At 28.2% G+C, this 13,786-nt stretch overlaps 3 protein-coding genes across 3 annotated transcripts; all 3 read right to left on the bottom strand.

The window, feature by feature from the left end:
* On the bottom strand, positions 1-6,026 carry LOC105196965 (transmembrane protein 68). The gene is made up of 6 exons (XM_011163130.3): positions 5,196-6,026; positions 3,957-4,095; positions 3,442-3,539; positions 2,946-3,307; positions 679-882; positions 1-280 (listed from the first exon to the last, which is right to left on the bottom strand). The coding sequence occupies exons 1-6, from the start codon at positions 5,242-5,244 to the stop codon at positions 173-175; spliced, it is 960 nt and encodes a 319-aa protein (XP_011161432.3). The 5' UTR covers positions 5,245-6,026; the 3' UTR covers positions 1-172.
* Positions 6,027-6,339: 313 nt separating this feature from the next.
* Positions 6,340-12,752, bottom strand: LOC105204353 (transmembrane protein 68). Its single transcript, XM_039455004.1, has 6 exons — positions 12,577-12,752; positions 12,220-12,358; positions 11,539-11,636; positions 11,042-11,406; positions 6,748-6,951; positions 6,340-6,671 (listed from the first exon to the last, which is right to left on the bottom strand). Exons 1-6 carry the CDS (start codon positions 12,623-12,625, stop codon positions 6,564-6,566), a joined length of 963 nt encoding a protein of 320 aa, XP_039310938.1. The 5' UTR covers positions 12,626-12,752; the 3' UTR covers positions 6,340-6,563.
* LOC120358968 lies at positions 8,866-10,575 on the bottom strand. Its single transcript, XM_039455005.1, has 2 exons — positions 9,859-10,575; positions 8,866-9,782 (listed from the first exon to the last, which is right to left on the bottom strand). Exons 1-2 carry the CDS (start codon positions 10,303-10,305, stop codon positions 9,342-9,344), a joined length of 888 nt encoding a protein of 295 aa, XP_039310939.1. The 5' UTR covers positions 10,306-10,575; the 3' UTR covers positions 8,866-9,341.
* Positions 12,753-13,786: the final 1,034 nt, after the last annotated feature.

Raw genomic sequence — 13,786 nt, 5'->3', positions numbered from 1 at the left:
TTATGTAAAAAAAATTTTTAACTAATAGATCAGCTTAATTTATAATTTTTTATCTATATATTCTTTTTTGTCAACATTATCATGTAAAAAGTATTTACTAAAATAACTTTTAAAAGAATCGTGTCTTATTAATCATTAAGTGCAGTATTCAAAAACAAATTATCGCAAATTTCTAATCCTTACGTTTCTCTGTACTATGTATTCTTTCCATCAAAGCCCGTGTAATGCTACCAGGTACTGTTTGGTGTTTTCTTATCAAATCTCTAATACTATCGGCAACCTAAAAATACGTTGTAATAATTTTGAATAATAATAATAATATTGTTAGTAATTCAATATAAACAAAATACCTTACGTAAATTTAGTAATTTTTTTCTCACATCAGTGTATAAAGTATCTAGATCTCTGACCGTTACTTGACCCGACTTTAGATCCGAGTACTCAAAATTTACAAAATTTTGGGATTCCGTTTCGATTTTGGATTCTAACCCGATTTTGGGACCTGACTCGATTTCGAGCCCCGACCCGATTTCGGGTTCCGACTTGATTTCGGGTACCCAAACTTTACAAACTTTCGGGTCCCAATCCGATCCCAAAAAAAATTCCCGATCCGAACCCGAAATCTCGGGTACCCGCACACTTCTAATTATTACACTACTTTATATAATAATTATTTACCTTTATTTGTAACTCTTCTGGTGTAAGAGTTTTGTCGTATGGAATAGGCTTGCCTACATACGTCACCAATTTTACCGGAAAGCCACCGTAGATTGGTACGATAGGAAGCTTTGTTTTGGCATATATCTTCAGCAATATTCTTTGTCCCCATCTTAGCGATCTATACGATTCTCTAATGTTTCTCGTAAAAAAAGGAACTATACTCTAATGGGAAACAGCTTGTTATAGTAGAAATCAAATAAGATAGTTGAAATATAGAAAGAAAAGATAAGGGTTGTGTAATACACATATGGAATAATAAGATACTATATCTTATACATATAATTCACCTTGAATTCTAAATGTAAAGATTAAAATTATTTTTTTACGGTCTATTTTCTAAATAACACATAATATTTGTAAGAAATTAATAAAATATTTATAATTATTTGAAAATTTTATAAATATTAAAAAAAATATTTTATAAACATTTTGTGATCTGAGATTAAACAGATTATAAAGAATTATTATAAGTACCACATACAAATATTTATAAAATATGTAATACACATTTTAATAATATTATGAATAAATATTTTATGATTTTTTTCCTTCGTGCATATAAAATATTTATAAAATGTTTACATAATATATAAAAAATTAATGCGTATAAATATTTACCATAAAAACTATATGCTGGATTAGACAATGCAGCATGGTTATTGGTTCTCACTGCGTTTTTTATAAAAAATGAATTTCAAATTTACAGGTAGCAAAAACACGTGTATATCAAGTGTATACTATTTACAACCATGTATAAATTTTGAGAAGTATGTTAAATATAAATTTTTTTACTTCAGTTTAGTCTCTTTCTTGAAAACTTTAAATAATAGCTTTTAAATATTTTATAATTAGCATAATATATATAAACAATCGTGCCCAAAGATGTACGCTTTTTAAATACTTCTAAACAATGTTTCAATTCGTATAAAAAATGTAAGAAAGTTATAAAATTATACAGAAAGTCTCAAAAATTCTGACAAATTATATAAATTCTAAAAAATTTTTTTTCAAGGAAAAACCGCTCTTTTAACTTTCAATCTTACAGTGGACGTTGCATCTTACTAACAACAAAGAAATTATTTTAAAAAGTTATTTTTTGGGCTAAAGAAGTTATTTAGAAAATAATTTTTTTAAATAAAATATTTTTTTATATAAAATATTTATAAAATTTTGCTTTGTGGCACTTATTAGTGTAAGATCTACGAAGAATCATACAATTGCAGTTTTTTATATTGAACATTTTATAATAATTTCTGACAGTCAGCATTTCTTTAAAATTTAAGTAAGAAGAATAAAATTCTTTTCAAAAACTTTGAATAAAATCGTGTAATATGAATGTATTTGAAACAATTTGAGTCTACTTCATTCTGTGTGATATCTATTTTTGTGATTTTACACTATGCGCAATAATGCGCAGGGTTAACACCGAGGCTGTTCGCAACACCGAACGTCGAATCGTCGTTTGGATGTTTTCTTTTTTATCTTCGCGTTCTATGTACCAGAATACATAATTTAATATTCAACAGATGTAATTAAACAAAACACGAATAGTCCCTGACTTCTTCCAAAAACGCTGAAGCATTAAAATTCTCTACTGTGTGCTTGTTCTTTTTACTATATGTAACTTTTTTTAATAATACTATATATCCTTTTCCTAATAAAATAAAATCTTAAAAACAGTTTTTTTATATTCTTTGATCTTAAAATATAAATTTCATAATAATCACTGACTTATTCTGAATTTTCCCGGGCTCACGACTATTCGAAACACTTCGCACTGGTCGACATTTTCACATGTACAGTTCAAAACAAGTACAATTCCGTATTCTGTCTATAACGGTATTATGAAGGGTATGGTCCAACCTTCCAAACCGTCTAACAAAATTTTTTTTGTGTGAATACAGGACTCGAAAGATGCAAAAGAAGAAAACGTGTTCCAAATAGTCCGGTCTTTCTTCTTTTATGTGTGTATATATATTACTATTTAATTTTCATGTACTACGTGAATATTTAATAAATATTTTACATACGTGAAGGAAAGAAAACATAAAATTTTTATTCAAAATGTTATTAAAATATAAACCACGTATTTTATGTAACAAACATAAGTAAAAAAATTAATATTTATAGTATTATTTTATACATATTTTATAAATATTCTTATGTGATATTTGTGTTATAATCTGTTATAATTAAACAAAATAAAACTTTTGATGAGAACATACCACTTTTGCATCCAGAGCAACCTTTGCAAAGCCCATTCTTTTCTGCCACAAAAGTTCGTAATTGGAATCCCCAAACTGAGCTTCATACACGCCACCCGGACTAATAACAATCGAATTTCCCTGTTTTAAAATTGCAGAACACGATTGAACTGTCCCAGGTATTATTTTTAATGTATTCAATATAATAAAAAAACCAGGAATCTTGAAGACAAACCGATCTGCTATTATACGGATTAGTTTTGAATTATTGAGAAACATTTTGGATGTAAAATAATATAGATCAACTGGGAGAGCTCCATGATAATATACGAACATTACTGGTTTGTCCTCTGGAATATTCTCTAAGCCCACAATTTTGTATCCTATTAAAGAATTATATATGTTATTTATACTGTTGTGGTAAACAAATTTTACATTAAAAAATTTATATAGCTTTAATTAAATATAGTTGTTGTAATAAATAATTCTTATAAATTATTATGAAGCTAGTACCTACCGTGCCAAATCCAACCATGTACATCATAAAGCATAAGGACAATACGAACTGCAGTCTCTTGCCATGGAGTATCATAGACATTATTTCTTAATATAATCCTAAAAGAAATTCTTTAATACATTTGTATACATGTAAAGGCATTGTTTTAAACACAAACGATTTGCTAAAACAAAATATTTTGTAGAAAAATGTTGATTGGAACCAAAGTTATAGTTCCTCAAAGTTAAAAAAGTCTCCCAGACCCGAAAATGTGTTTACATATTTTATGGTGTGTTTAAGGGTTAAGGTTTAAAACATGTATTACACTCTAATATAGATAATAGTTTGTACTTGTTTGTCGTTGCTCCTAAAAATGAATTATTTTATTGTAATAAACTTGATATAAATATTCTTCTATAAATGATCTTTATAGCTTGATGCAAATAAGATCTTTGTAATTTGACAATGTTAATAAACTGTATTGCAGTCAATATGTACGTATATTTATAACTGATAAGATACTATTCTTTTCAAACCTGTGCCATTTGTAGATGTATACCACCAAGCTCATTGAATACATGTACAGTAAAAATAGAAACGGGAGTAAAAATGTTATAAGGAGTGGAATTAAGAGCCATGTCAACCACATTGTAAAATCAAATTCAATGTATTGAACTGAAAATAATATAAAAGACATACTTTAAGTACTAATAAAATACATTATCCTTAAAATACACTTTTTCTTCGATATACAGATTATTTAAAACATCATCTAATGGAGAGGGAGATAAGTTGACATCCTTACAGTTTGTCGATTTTTGCTGATTTCTGTGATAATGTAAAAATAACAATCTATTTTTTTAGATTTACTTGTTTATTGTCAGTAAAAATTAGAAATTATTAAATAAAGAATTTTGTAAAATTTAAATTATTTTAGGACATGGCAATTTCGTCATCTTGCCCCTTATACGGGTAAGATGACTTTTAATATCAAATAAGGTAAAATACTGTCATAAAAATGTCCTCTTATAAATAAAAAAGATTTATTATGATATAATAATTTTATACTCTTTTGATATTACAACGTAGTTAAAGAATAACATAAATAAAACAAAAAATATTTATGTAATTTACAAAAATAAAATTATTGAAATTGTGATACACATTGCGATTCATATTGCGTTTAAAATGTATAATCAAAGTGCTGTTAAAACCGAAAATACTAATGCACAAATGCATTTACCTTGCCCTATGCACAACTTTCGTCATCTTACCCACAATCGCCGTGTTTATTTGTTTATAAAGTATAAAATATTGCAATATAAAAATTAAAAAATATAAGTTCGTTATTGTATACGTTGTTAGCTATACAATCTTGAGATTTCATAAAGAAAATTGAAAATATTTAATATAGTTGTTATTCCTTATGAACAAACACCAAAACATTACGAATAGATGCTTCCAAAACACATTTCTTATTATATTATCTATTCTTATAGACAGATTAAAATCAAACTACCACAGATTATTTGTTACTATCTAAAATCTTTAATAAATTAAGAAAAGTCCGTTATTTGTTATTAACTTGGAAAAATTAATACTTTGTCATCTTACCTCCATCACTCCTACATCACTGTAAATGAAAATATCTAAACATGTATTTCTATACACAAACTAATAAATTTTGAATATTGTAATATTATTAAAATAATAAGACCAGTGTTATGAACTTCTAATAGAGACGTATTAGTACGTGTGAACGGAGCGATCTTTACCTATAATATTTCTCATCGTTAACCACAAATCGTATATGATTGAAAACATGTTTAAATCGATATACAGGAGATGCAGAACACGATAGATAATTCATAGAATGATTGAGATCTTTTATATCTTCGCAGGGAGCATTCATATGCTCACTGTTGCAGTTCCAATTAACAGTTTTACCTTACTTTTTACGTTCATATATTATGTAAAAGTAACATTCATTTAAATTCCAAGGTTAGTTTTACCAACAGTATTTTTTCTATTGCAATTTTTTCTATAATATAATATGCACAGTCAGTATTCAATCAACATAAATCTGCATCGCTAATTGTAAGTTACCTCATAAAGTGACACGGCAGCAATTTCATCTTTGCATGATGCATGATAACATAGTTAATTAAAATTAAAATTGATCGGGACATTATGTGTGCCGCATTGACAGCTTAATTCTGTAATTTATCACAGTTATGATTACCAAATCTATCAGTAAGTGTCACTAATACATGTGTGTGTGTGTGTGTGTGTGTGTGTGTGTGTCCGAATAGACGATTTGGAATGCATATTGCAAGAAATTTGTTTCATGTATAAAAAAAATACGAAATAAATCTGAGTTTGTCTTTTGCAAATCATGCAAATTAAGATCTTGCGCGCAATATAAAGAAATATTAGATATTAAGAATAGAAATTAAAATTTTGAACTCTTAATAAACACTATTAATAGTACACTGTAGCTTTCAAGCCTCACAACTCGGAAAGTACTCAACGAAAATAAACTTTCTTGTAATGTTTTGGAAAGGTATCGAGATAAGCTACAAGAATATGCAATAAAAAGTTAGGTGTTCCATTTAAAAAAGTTAATGTAATTTCGATCTGACCTTGGCGACGCCATCCAAGGTCAAACTGATAAGATCAGTAAATAGATCTTTTTAAACCCTACAACTTTTGTCTGAAACACTTTTTCCTAAAATGCTTAGTTTTCGAGATATTTCGCCGTCCCGGAACTTTTCTCGCACCCTGTATATAACGTAATAATGATATTAATAAAAATATTTTACATCGCATGTAATTTATTTGTCATTACCCTATTTACATTTCTAATCTTAAAAAATATAAATAAACTGTGTTTTTATGATAATCAAATACATTTAAGTACAAATACATAAAATAAAAATAAATATAACAATATTTATGTATTTTATACAAATAATATAAGTTTTTAACTAATAGAAAGGCTTTATTTATATTTTTTTATCCATGTATTTTTTTCTGTCAACATTATTATCTAAAAAGTGTCTAACTAACTAAAATAACTTTTAAAAGTATCGTGTCGTATTAATCATTAAGTACATTAATGAAAAACAGATTATCGCAGATTTCTAATCTTTACATTTCTCTGCATTACGTATTCTTTCCATCAAAGCCCGTGTAATGCTACCAGGTACTTTTTGGTGCTTTCTTATCAAATCTCTAATACTATCGATAACCTAAAAGTACGTTGTAATTATTTTGAATACTACTATTATTATGTGTTTTACACTACTTTATATAACACTTATTTACCTTTATCTGCAACTCTTCTGGTGTAAGATTTTCGTCGTATGGAATAGGCTTGCCTACATACGTCACCAATTTTACCGGAAAACCACCGTAGATCGGTACAATAGGAAGCTTTGTCTTGGCATATATTTTCAGCAATATTTTTCGTCCCCAACTTAGTGTTCTATACGATTCTCTGATGTTTCTCGTAAAAAAAGGAACTATACTCTAATGGAAAACAGCTTGTTATAGTAGAAATCAAATAAGATAGTTGAAATATAGAAAGAAAAGATGGGGTTTGTGAGATACACATATTAAATAATGAGATACTATATTCTTATATAATTTGCCTTGAATTCTAAAAATAAAGTTAAAATTACTTTATTACAGTCTATTTACTAAACAGTACATAATATTTGTAAAATATTTGTAAAATATTTATAATTATTTAAAAATTTTATAAATATTTGAAAAAACATTTTATAAACCTTTTCGTGATCTTAGATTAAACAGATAAAAAATTGTCATAAGTACCACGTACAAATATTTATAAAATATGTAATCCGCATTTTAATAACATTATGAATAATTATTTTATGATTTCTTTCCTTCATGTACGTAAAATATCTATAAAATGCTTACATAATATATAAAAAAGTAAATGTTAATAAATATTTATAAATATTTATTATAAATAGTATACTACTGGTGTCTGGATTAAACATTGCGTAATGGTTACTGATGTTTACTTCGTTTTTATAACAACTGAATTTCAGTACAAGTAGCAACAAGTGTATATCAAGTGTATACCATCTACAACTATGTTCAAATTTTAAGAAGTATGTTAAATATTAATTTTTTAATCTCAGTCTAGTTTCTCTCTTAAAAACTTTAAATAGTAGCTTTCAAATATTTTATAATTAACATATATAAACAATCGTGACAAAAGATGTAAGCTTTCTGAGTATTTCTACACAATGTTTTAATTTGTATAAAAAATGTTAGAAACTTATGAAATCACACAGAAATTCTCAAAAATTCTGACAAATTATATAAAAAATTCTGAAAAAATTTTTCACTAGGGATGGACAACTATCATGACTTTATAACCTCATAGTGGACGTTGCAGCTTACTAATAACATAAAAATTAATTTAAAAAGGGTAATACTGAAGGAGACGGTCTTCCTCACCGATTTTGCTCAAATTGTGCAATTTTGTGTATTTTGATACGCACAATAAGAATATCGAAGAAAAAATCGTCGCTCTCAAACGGGTAAAAAGTTATGAAGTGTAAAAGATCAGCATTTGTGAGGTTAGGAAACCTGTCACACTGGCAGCATAGGAGGACCAAGAGGAACACTGAGAACGTGTAAGTTTGTGACTTTCCACGCGAGGCGAGCTCACCTCACCTCCTCCCCCTCCCCCCGCCTCGGAACAAGGTTTACAGACGTACTGTTCATCTTGTGTTTTTAATTCTCAACTTCAAAAGAACAAAAATGTTAAATTAAAGCAGGCAACAGATGTCTGCTTTACAGTCAATTAATTTTTATTTTAATTTACATGATACAGAGGACTTTCCACGTAGAGCGAGGTCCACCCCCATTTCGCCTTTTCCACCCCCAGCTTACCCTCCGTCACAGATGTCTGCTTTGCAGCCAAATTAATTGTTATTTTAATTTACATGATACAGAGGACTTTTCACGTAAAGCGAGGTCCACCCCCATCCCACCTTTTCCACCCCCACCCCCTCCCCCGCGCGCGCGGTGAGGGGGTGGGGGTGGAAAAGGTGGGATGGGGGTGGACCTCGCTTTACGTGAAAAGTCCTCTGTATCATGTAAATTAAAATAACAATTAATTTGGCTGCAAAGCAGACATCTGTGACGGAGGGTAAGCTGGGGATGGAAAAGGCGAAATGGGGGTGGACCTCGCTCTACGTGGAAAGTCCTCTGTATCATGTAAATTAAAATAAAAATTAATTGACTGTAAAGCAGACATCTGTTGCCTGCTTTAATTTAACATTTTTGTTCTTTTGAAGTTGAGAATTAAAAACACAAGATGCCTGCTTTAAAAACACAAAAAATTATATAATTTTTAAAAATTAATATTTATTTTACTTTATATAATACAGGAATCTATAAAAAACAGCTTACATATTGACTTCTTAATTGTACATAATTTAATAAATAGTGATATAACGTGTCCACGGTGCAATAATACAGTGACAATTAATAGAGAAAAGCTCTTATTTCATTGCCATAAAGTGTATTATGAGAAAAATAAACATAAAAAAAAAGTAAAAAAACAATGTGATTTTAAAGCAAGTGCAAAAATTAATACATAGTTCAGCAATTCTAAATTGAGTTTGAAGACCGTATGCAAATTAGCTAAGCTTAAGATTCAGAATTATTTTCTAAATTATCTTCATTGCAGATCTTTGGTGGATATAATTCTGCAATCGCACGGAAGAAAGCGGCTAAACGGTCTTCATATTTATGAACGCGTTTGAAGAGAAATTCAGCTAAATATCCCTCTAAATGTGCAGAGCGTGTTCCAAATCGTGGGATATTAGCTCTGACTTCTCTCCAAACGCGTTCAATATGCTGAGTGTGGGCTCCTGTTAATAAAATAATATTTTTATATATTTATATGTTTTGTGATATAGGAAATATGGTCTACATATGAATTTGTTAATTACATATTTAATATGTCTATATTTACCAGTATCTGGATCGACAAAGTTCATCGAATGATTAACAGTCAGATGTTGGAAGCCTTCACTGTTTAAACAGTTGTAGGACTTCCAACAATCTGACATTATTGTCGTTCCAGGTAAGATCCACTCTTTAATAAATTGAAGAAGAGTTTCTTGCGTGCGATCTGGTACAGGTACAAGAAATACTTTTCCTGTATCTCTTTCATATCCACCAAAGATCCATTTTCCCTCTATAATTCGGCCACAGTTATTTTTTCTCTTGCCAATCTTAGCTTCGTCTATTTCTACTATTATGTTGGGTCCTCCAAGTTTTGTTGAATTTCTTACAGCCCAATTGATGCAAACCTATCATTTTTAACATTACATTTTGCATAAATATATTATATACAATATATTAATAAATATATATCATTAAACTTACTTCTCGACAAAAAGAAATCCAATCTACTATAGAATGTTCAGAAATTTGCAGTTCTGTACATAAAAATTCATGTCGTGGAGGCCTCAACATAATATAATACGCAGTTAATCTGCATACCGTTTCCAAGCTCAATTTGGAATTGCTGAACCATGTATTAATCTTTGCACTTGCTTTAAAATCACATTGTTTTTTTACTTTTTTTTTATGTTTATTTTTCTCATAATACACTTTATGGCAATGAAATAAGAGCTTTTCTCTATTAATTGTCACTGTATTATTGCACCGTGGACACGTTATATCACTATTTATTAAATTATGTACAATTAAAAAGTCGATAAGCTCTTTATCATTGTGCGTTATTGCCAAAAAGTCGTGCAACCGCATGGTGATAAGATGGCAAAATAGTATAATAAACATTATAGAATTACGGAAAAAGAGGGAAATCATTTTAAATTATGTTTTATTTTGCACTTACCAATCAGACAGCTGTCACGTGACTTACTATTCTCTCTTACACGTTCTCAATCTCCCTCTATGTCGTCAGCAGTCGTCAGTGTGACAGATTTCCTAACCTCACAAATGCTGATCTTTTACACTTCATAACTTTTTACCCGTTTGAGAGCGACGATTTTTTCTTCGATATTCTTATTGAGCGTATCAAAATACACAAAATTGCACAATTTGAGCAAAATCGGTGAGGAAGACCGTCTCCTTCAGTATTACCTTAAAAAGTTATTTTTTAAGCCAAAAAAATTATTTATAAAATTATTTTTTTAAATAAAATATTTTTTCATATAAAATATTCATAAAATTTTGCTTTATAGCACTTATTAGTGCGAAATCTACAAAGAATCATAAAATTGCAATTTTTTATATTAAATATTTTATAACATTATTTGTTAGAATTCTACAATTCTGTTGCTATTTCACAATCACATTCCTTTTTCGTCTACAGTGAATTGTAAATTACGTTTGTTCTACATATTCGAGGAACACCTATAGAGTGATTAGCAAAAAATAACTAACAAACTGTTGTTGGTAAGATTTCTGTTAATATTTACCGAGTTATGTAAAAAAAAATACATTATTTTACCACTCCCTTTCTTTCTCTAATAATTTATTATAGAAAATTGATTATAACCTGTTAAAATAAATCAAAATATAACTTTTAATGAGGACATACCACTTTTGCATCCAGAGCAACCTTTGCAAAGCCCATTCTTTTCTGCCACAAAAGTTCGTAATTGGAATCCCCAAACTGAGCTTCATACACGCCACCCGGACTAATAGCAATCATATTTCCCTGTTTTAAAAGTGCAGAACACGATTGAACTGTCCCGGGTATCATTTTTAATGTATCTTTCACTATAATGGAAAAACCAGGAATCTTGAAGACGAACCGATCTGCTATCATACGGATTAGTTTTGAATTATTTAGAAACATTTTGGATGCAAAATAATATTGATCAACTGGGAGAGTTCCATGATAATATACAAATATTACTGGTTTGTCTTCTGGAATATTCTCTAAGCCCACAATTTCGTATCCTATTAAAGAATTATACATGTTATTTATACTGTTTTGATAAACAAATCTCACTTAAAAAATATTTATATAACTTTATTTAAATATACTTGTCGTAAATGATTCTTATAAATTATTATAAAATTTGTGCCTACCATGCCAAATCCAACCATGTACATCATACAGCATTGCAACAATACGACATGCTGCATTTTCCAATAGAGTATCATGGACATTATTTCTCAATATAATTCTGAAAAAAATTTCTTTTATATGTTTGTATATATATAAACTAAAGAATGGTTTTAAACACAAACAATTTGGTCAAAGCGAAATATTTAATAGATTACGCTTTAAGGCACCTTTAAATAAGTTGTTTCATATTTGACTAATTCAAATTGTTTCTATTTATGGAAGTTTAGAAATTTAAAAAGTAATTAAATTTTATACTAAATTTTATTTATTTATTTTTTTTTAATAAAATACATATATTTATTTTTGAAACTTGAAGGTATACCATGAATTTTTAATAATTTATTGGAACCATTTTAAATAGATGAATAAATGGTTCGAATTGAGAGACCAGGACTTCAAAAACATTATTTTACGTAGTACCTTAAGGTTTAAGAAATGTTTTAATACTGATAATAATTTGTACTTATTGCTTCTAAAAGTGAATTATTTTGTTGTAATAAGCTTGATATAAATATTCTTCTATAAATGATCTTTATAGCTTGATACAAATAAGATCTTTATAATCAGTCAATGTTAATAAACTGTATTGCAGTCAATATGTACGTATATTTATAACTGATAAAATACTATTCTTTTCAAACCTGTGCCATTTGTAGATGTATACCACCAAGCTCATTGAATACATGTACAGTAAAAATAGTAACGGGAGTAAAAATGTTATAAGGAGTGGAATTAAGAGCCATGTCAACCACATTGTAAAATCAAATTCAATGTATTGAACTGAAAATAATATAAAAGACATTAAAGTATTAATAAAATACACTTTTCCTTCAATATGCAAATTATTTAAAACATCAAATGCATCTCTGTAAATGAGAAAACCTAAACATGCATTTCTACAAACTAATTAATTTTAAATATTGTAATATTATTGTTAAGATAGTGCTATGTACTTCTATTAGAGACATATTCGTACGTGTGAACAGAGCAATCTTTACCTATAATATTTCTCATTGTTAACCACAAATCGTACAAGATTGAAAACATGTTTAGATCGATATACAGGAGACACCGAACACGACAGATAATTCATAGAATGATTGAGATCTTTTATATCTTCGCAGAAAGCACTGGTATGCTCACTGTTGCAACTCCCACTAATGATTTTACTACATTTCTAACGTTTATAGATGTATATTAAGTAGGAACAGCATTTATTTTAATTTCAAAGTTGTTTTTATCGCGATTCGTTTTTCTATTAAAGTTTTTTCTATAATATAATATGCGTAGTTAGTAACTAATTGATGTAAATCCGCATCATCTCAAATCGTTCCACACAGAAAAAAAAATTATTATCAAGTCAACAATCATATTCTCATGTATAAGCAAAAATAAAAAATTTTAAAAGAATTTAATAGTCTTAAACAAACATAATTAAATTTTATGTAAGAAATAAATTTCTTCATGGAAACAAATTATGTTTGTGTAAAATTATCAAATTCCTTTGAGAAGATTTTGTACTGTTTAAACTCTTTTTATATATAAGAATATAACTTGATAATTTTTTTCTGTGCATAAAGTAACACGGTACCACCATCATCTTTGCATGGTAATATTGATATTTAAAATTAAAATCAATCAAGAAATTATGTGCCATATTGACGGCTTAATTCCGTAATTTATCGCTATTACGAAGCATGATATCAAAGTTGTCAGTAACAATTATCAGTGTGTGTGTGTGTGTGTATTAGCAATAAAATAGAGAAATTACGTAAAAATCAAAATAAAATAGAAACGCAACATCAGAAAGATATAGAAACTATGGTTTGTTATATTTCTAAATAAAAATTTTACTTATTATCTAGTGTTATTAATACATGTTTTTAAAATATTTTTTTATTTGCAGGCTTAGTTGCATTAAGATGTAATAAATAATAATGATAAGTATCAGACAAAGATGCAAAAACTTCATTCTCAGTTATTAAAAATAAAAACTAAAGCAAACAAGATGGAACAAATGTACGAGTCTTTAAAAGAAGAATTGAAAAAAATTAAAGCTGATAAAAGCGTACGTCAATATTTTTTATTTATTACAATTATATTTATTTGTTGTGTTATAGAAAAGAAAAGGAAGTAGTTTAATACCATTTTATTTTCTTTAAATAACTTTGTGACGTCTCATATACGCCATATGCTGGGCACCTACCG

The sequence above is a fragment of the Solenopsis invicta genome, chromosome 11, assembly GCF_016802725.1.
Source record: "Solenopsis invicta isolate M01_SB chromosome 11, UNIL_Sinv_3.0, whole genome shotgun sequence".
In the NCBI taxonomy this organism is placed as follows: Eukaryota; Metazoa; Arthropoda; class Insecta; order Hymenoptera; family Formicidae; genus Solenopsis; species Solenopsis invicta.
Note: the sequence above shows the minus strand (reverse complement) of the source record. Positions and strands in the feature narration are given on the sequence as shown.

Excerpts from the sequence above, each read along its gene's own strand:
- LOC105204353 (XM_039455004.1), bottom strand. The coding sequence starts at position 12,625 with ATGTTTTCAATCTTGTACGATTTGTGGTTAACAATGAGAAATATTATA. Across the intron at positions 11,407-11,538 it reads ACATGGTTGGATTTGGCATG|GATACGAAATTGTGGGCTTA; the intron begins GTAGGCACAAAT and ends ATTCTTTAATAG. Across the intron at positions 6,952-11,041 it reads TTGCTCTGGATGCAAAAGTG|AGTATAGTTCCTTTTTTTAC; the intron begins GTATGTCCTCAT and ends GTTTTCCATTAG.
- LOC120358968 (XM_039455005.1), bottom strand. The coding sequence starts at position 10,305 with ATGATTTCCCTCTTTTTCCGTAATTCTATAATGTTTATTATACTATTT. Across the intron at positions 9,783-9,858 it reads GGATTTCTTTTTGTCGAGAA|GTTTGCATCAATTGGGCTGT; the intron begins GTAAGTTTAATG and ends TAAAAATGATAG.
- LOC105196965 (XM_011163130.3), bottom strand. The coding sequence starts at position 5,244 with ATGTTTTCAATCATATACGATTTGTGGTTAACGATGAGAAATATTATA. Across the intron at positions 3,540-3,956 it reads TACATCTACAAATGGCACAG|GATTATATTAAGAAATAATG; the intron begins GTTTGAAAAGAA and ends AATTTCTTTTAG. Across the intron at positions 883-2,945 it reads TTGCTCTGGATGCAAAAGTG|AGTATAGTTCCTTTTTTTAC; the intron begins GTATGTTCTCAT and ends GTTTCCCATTAG.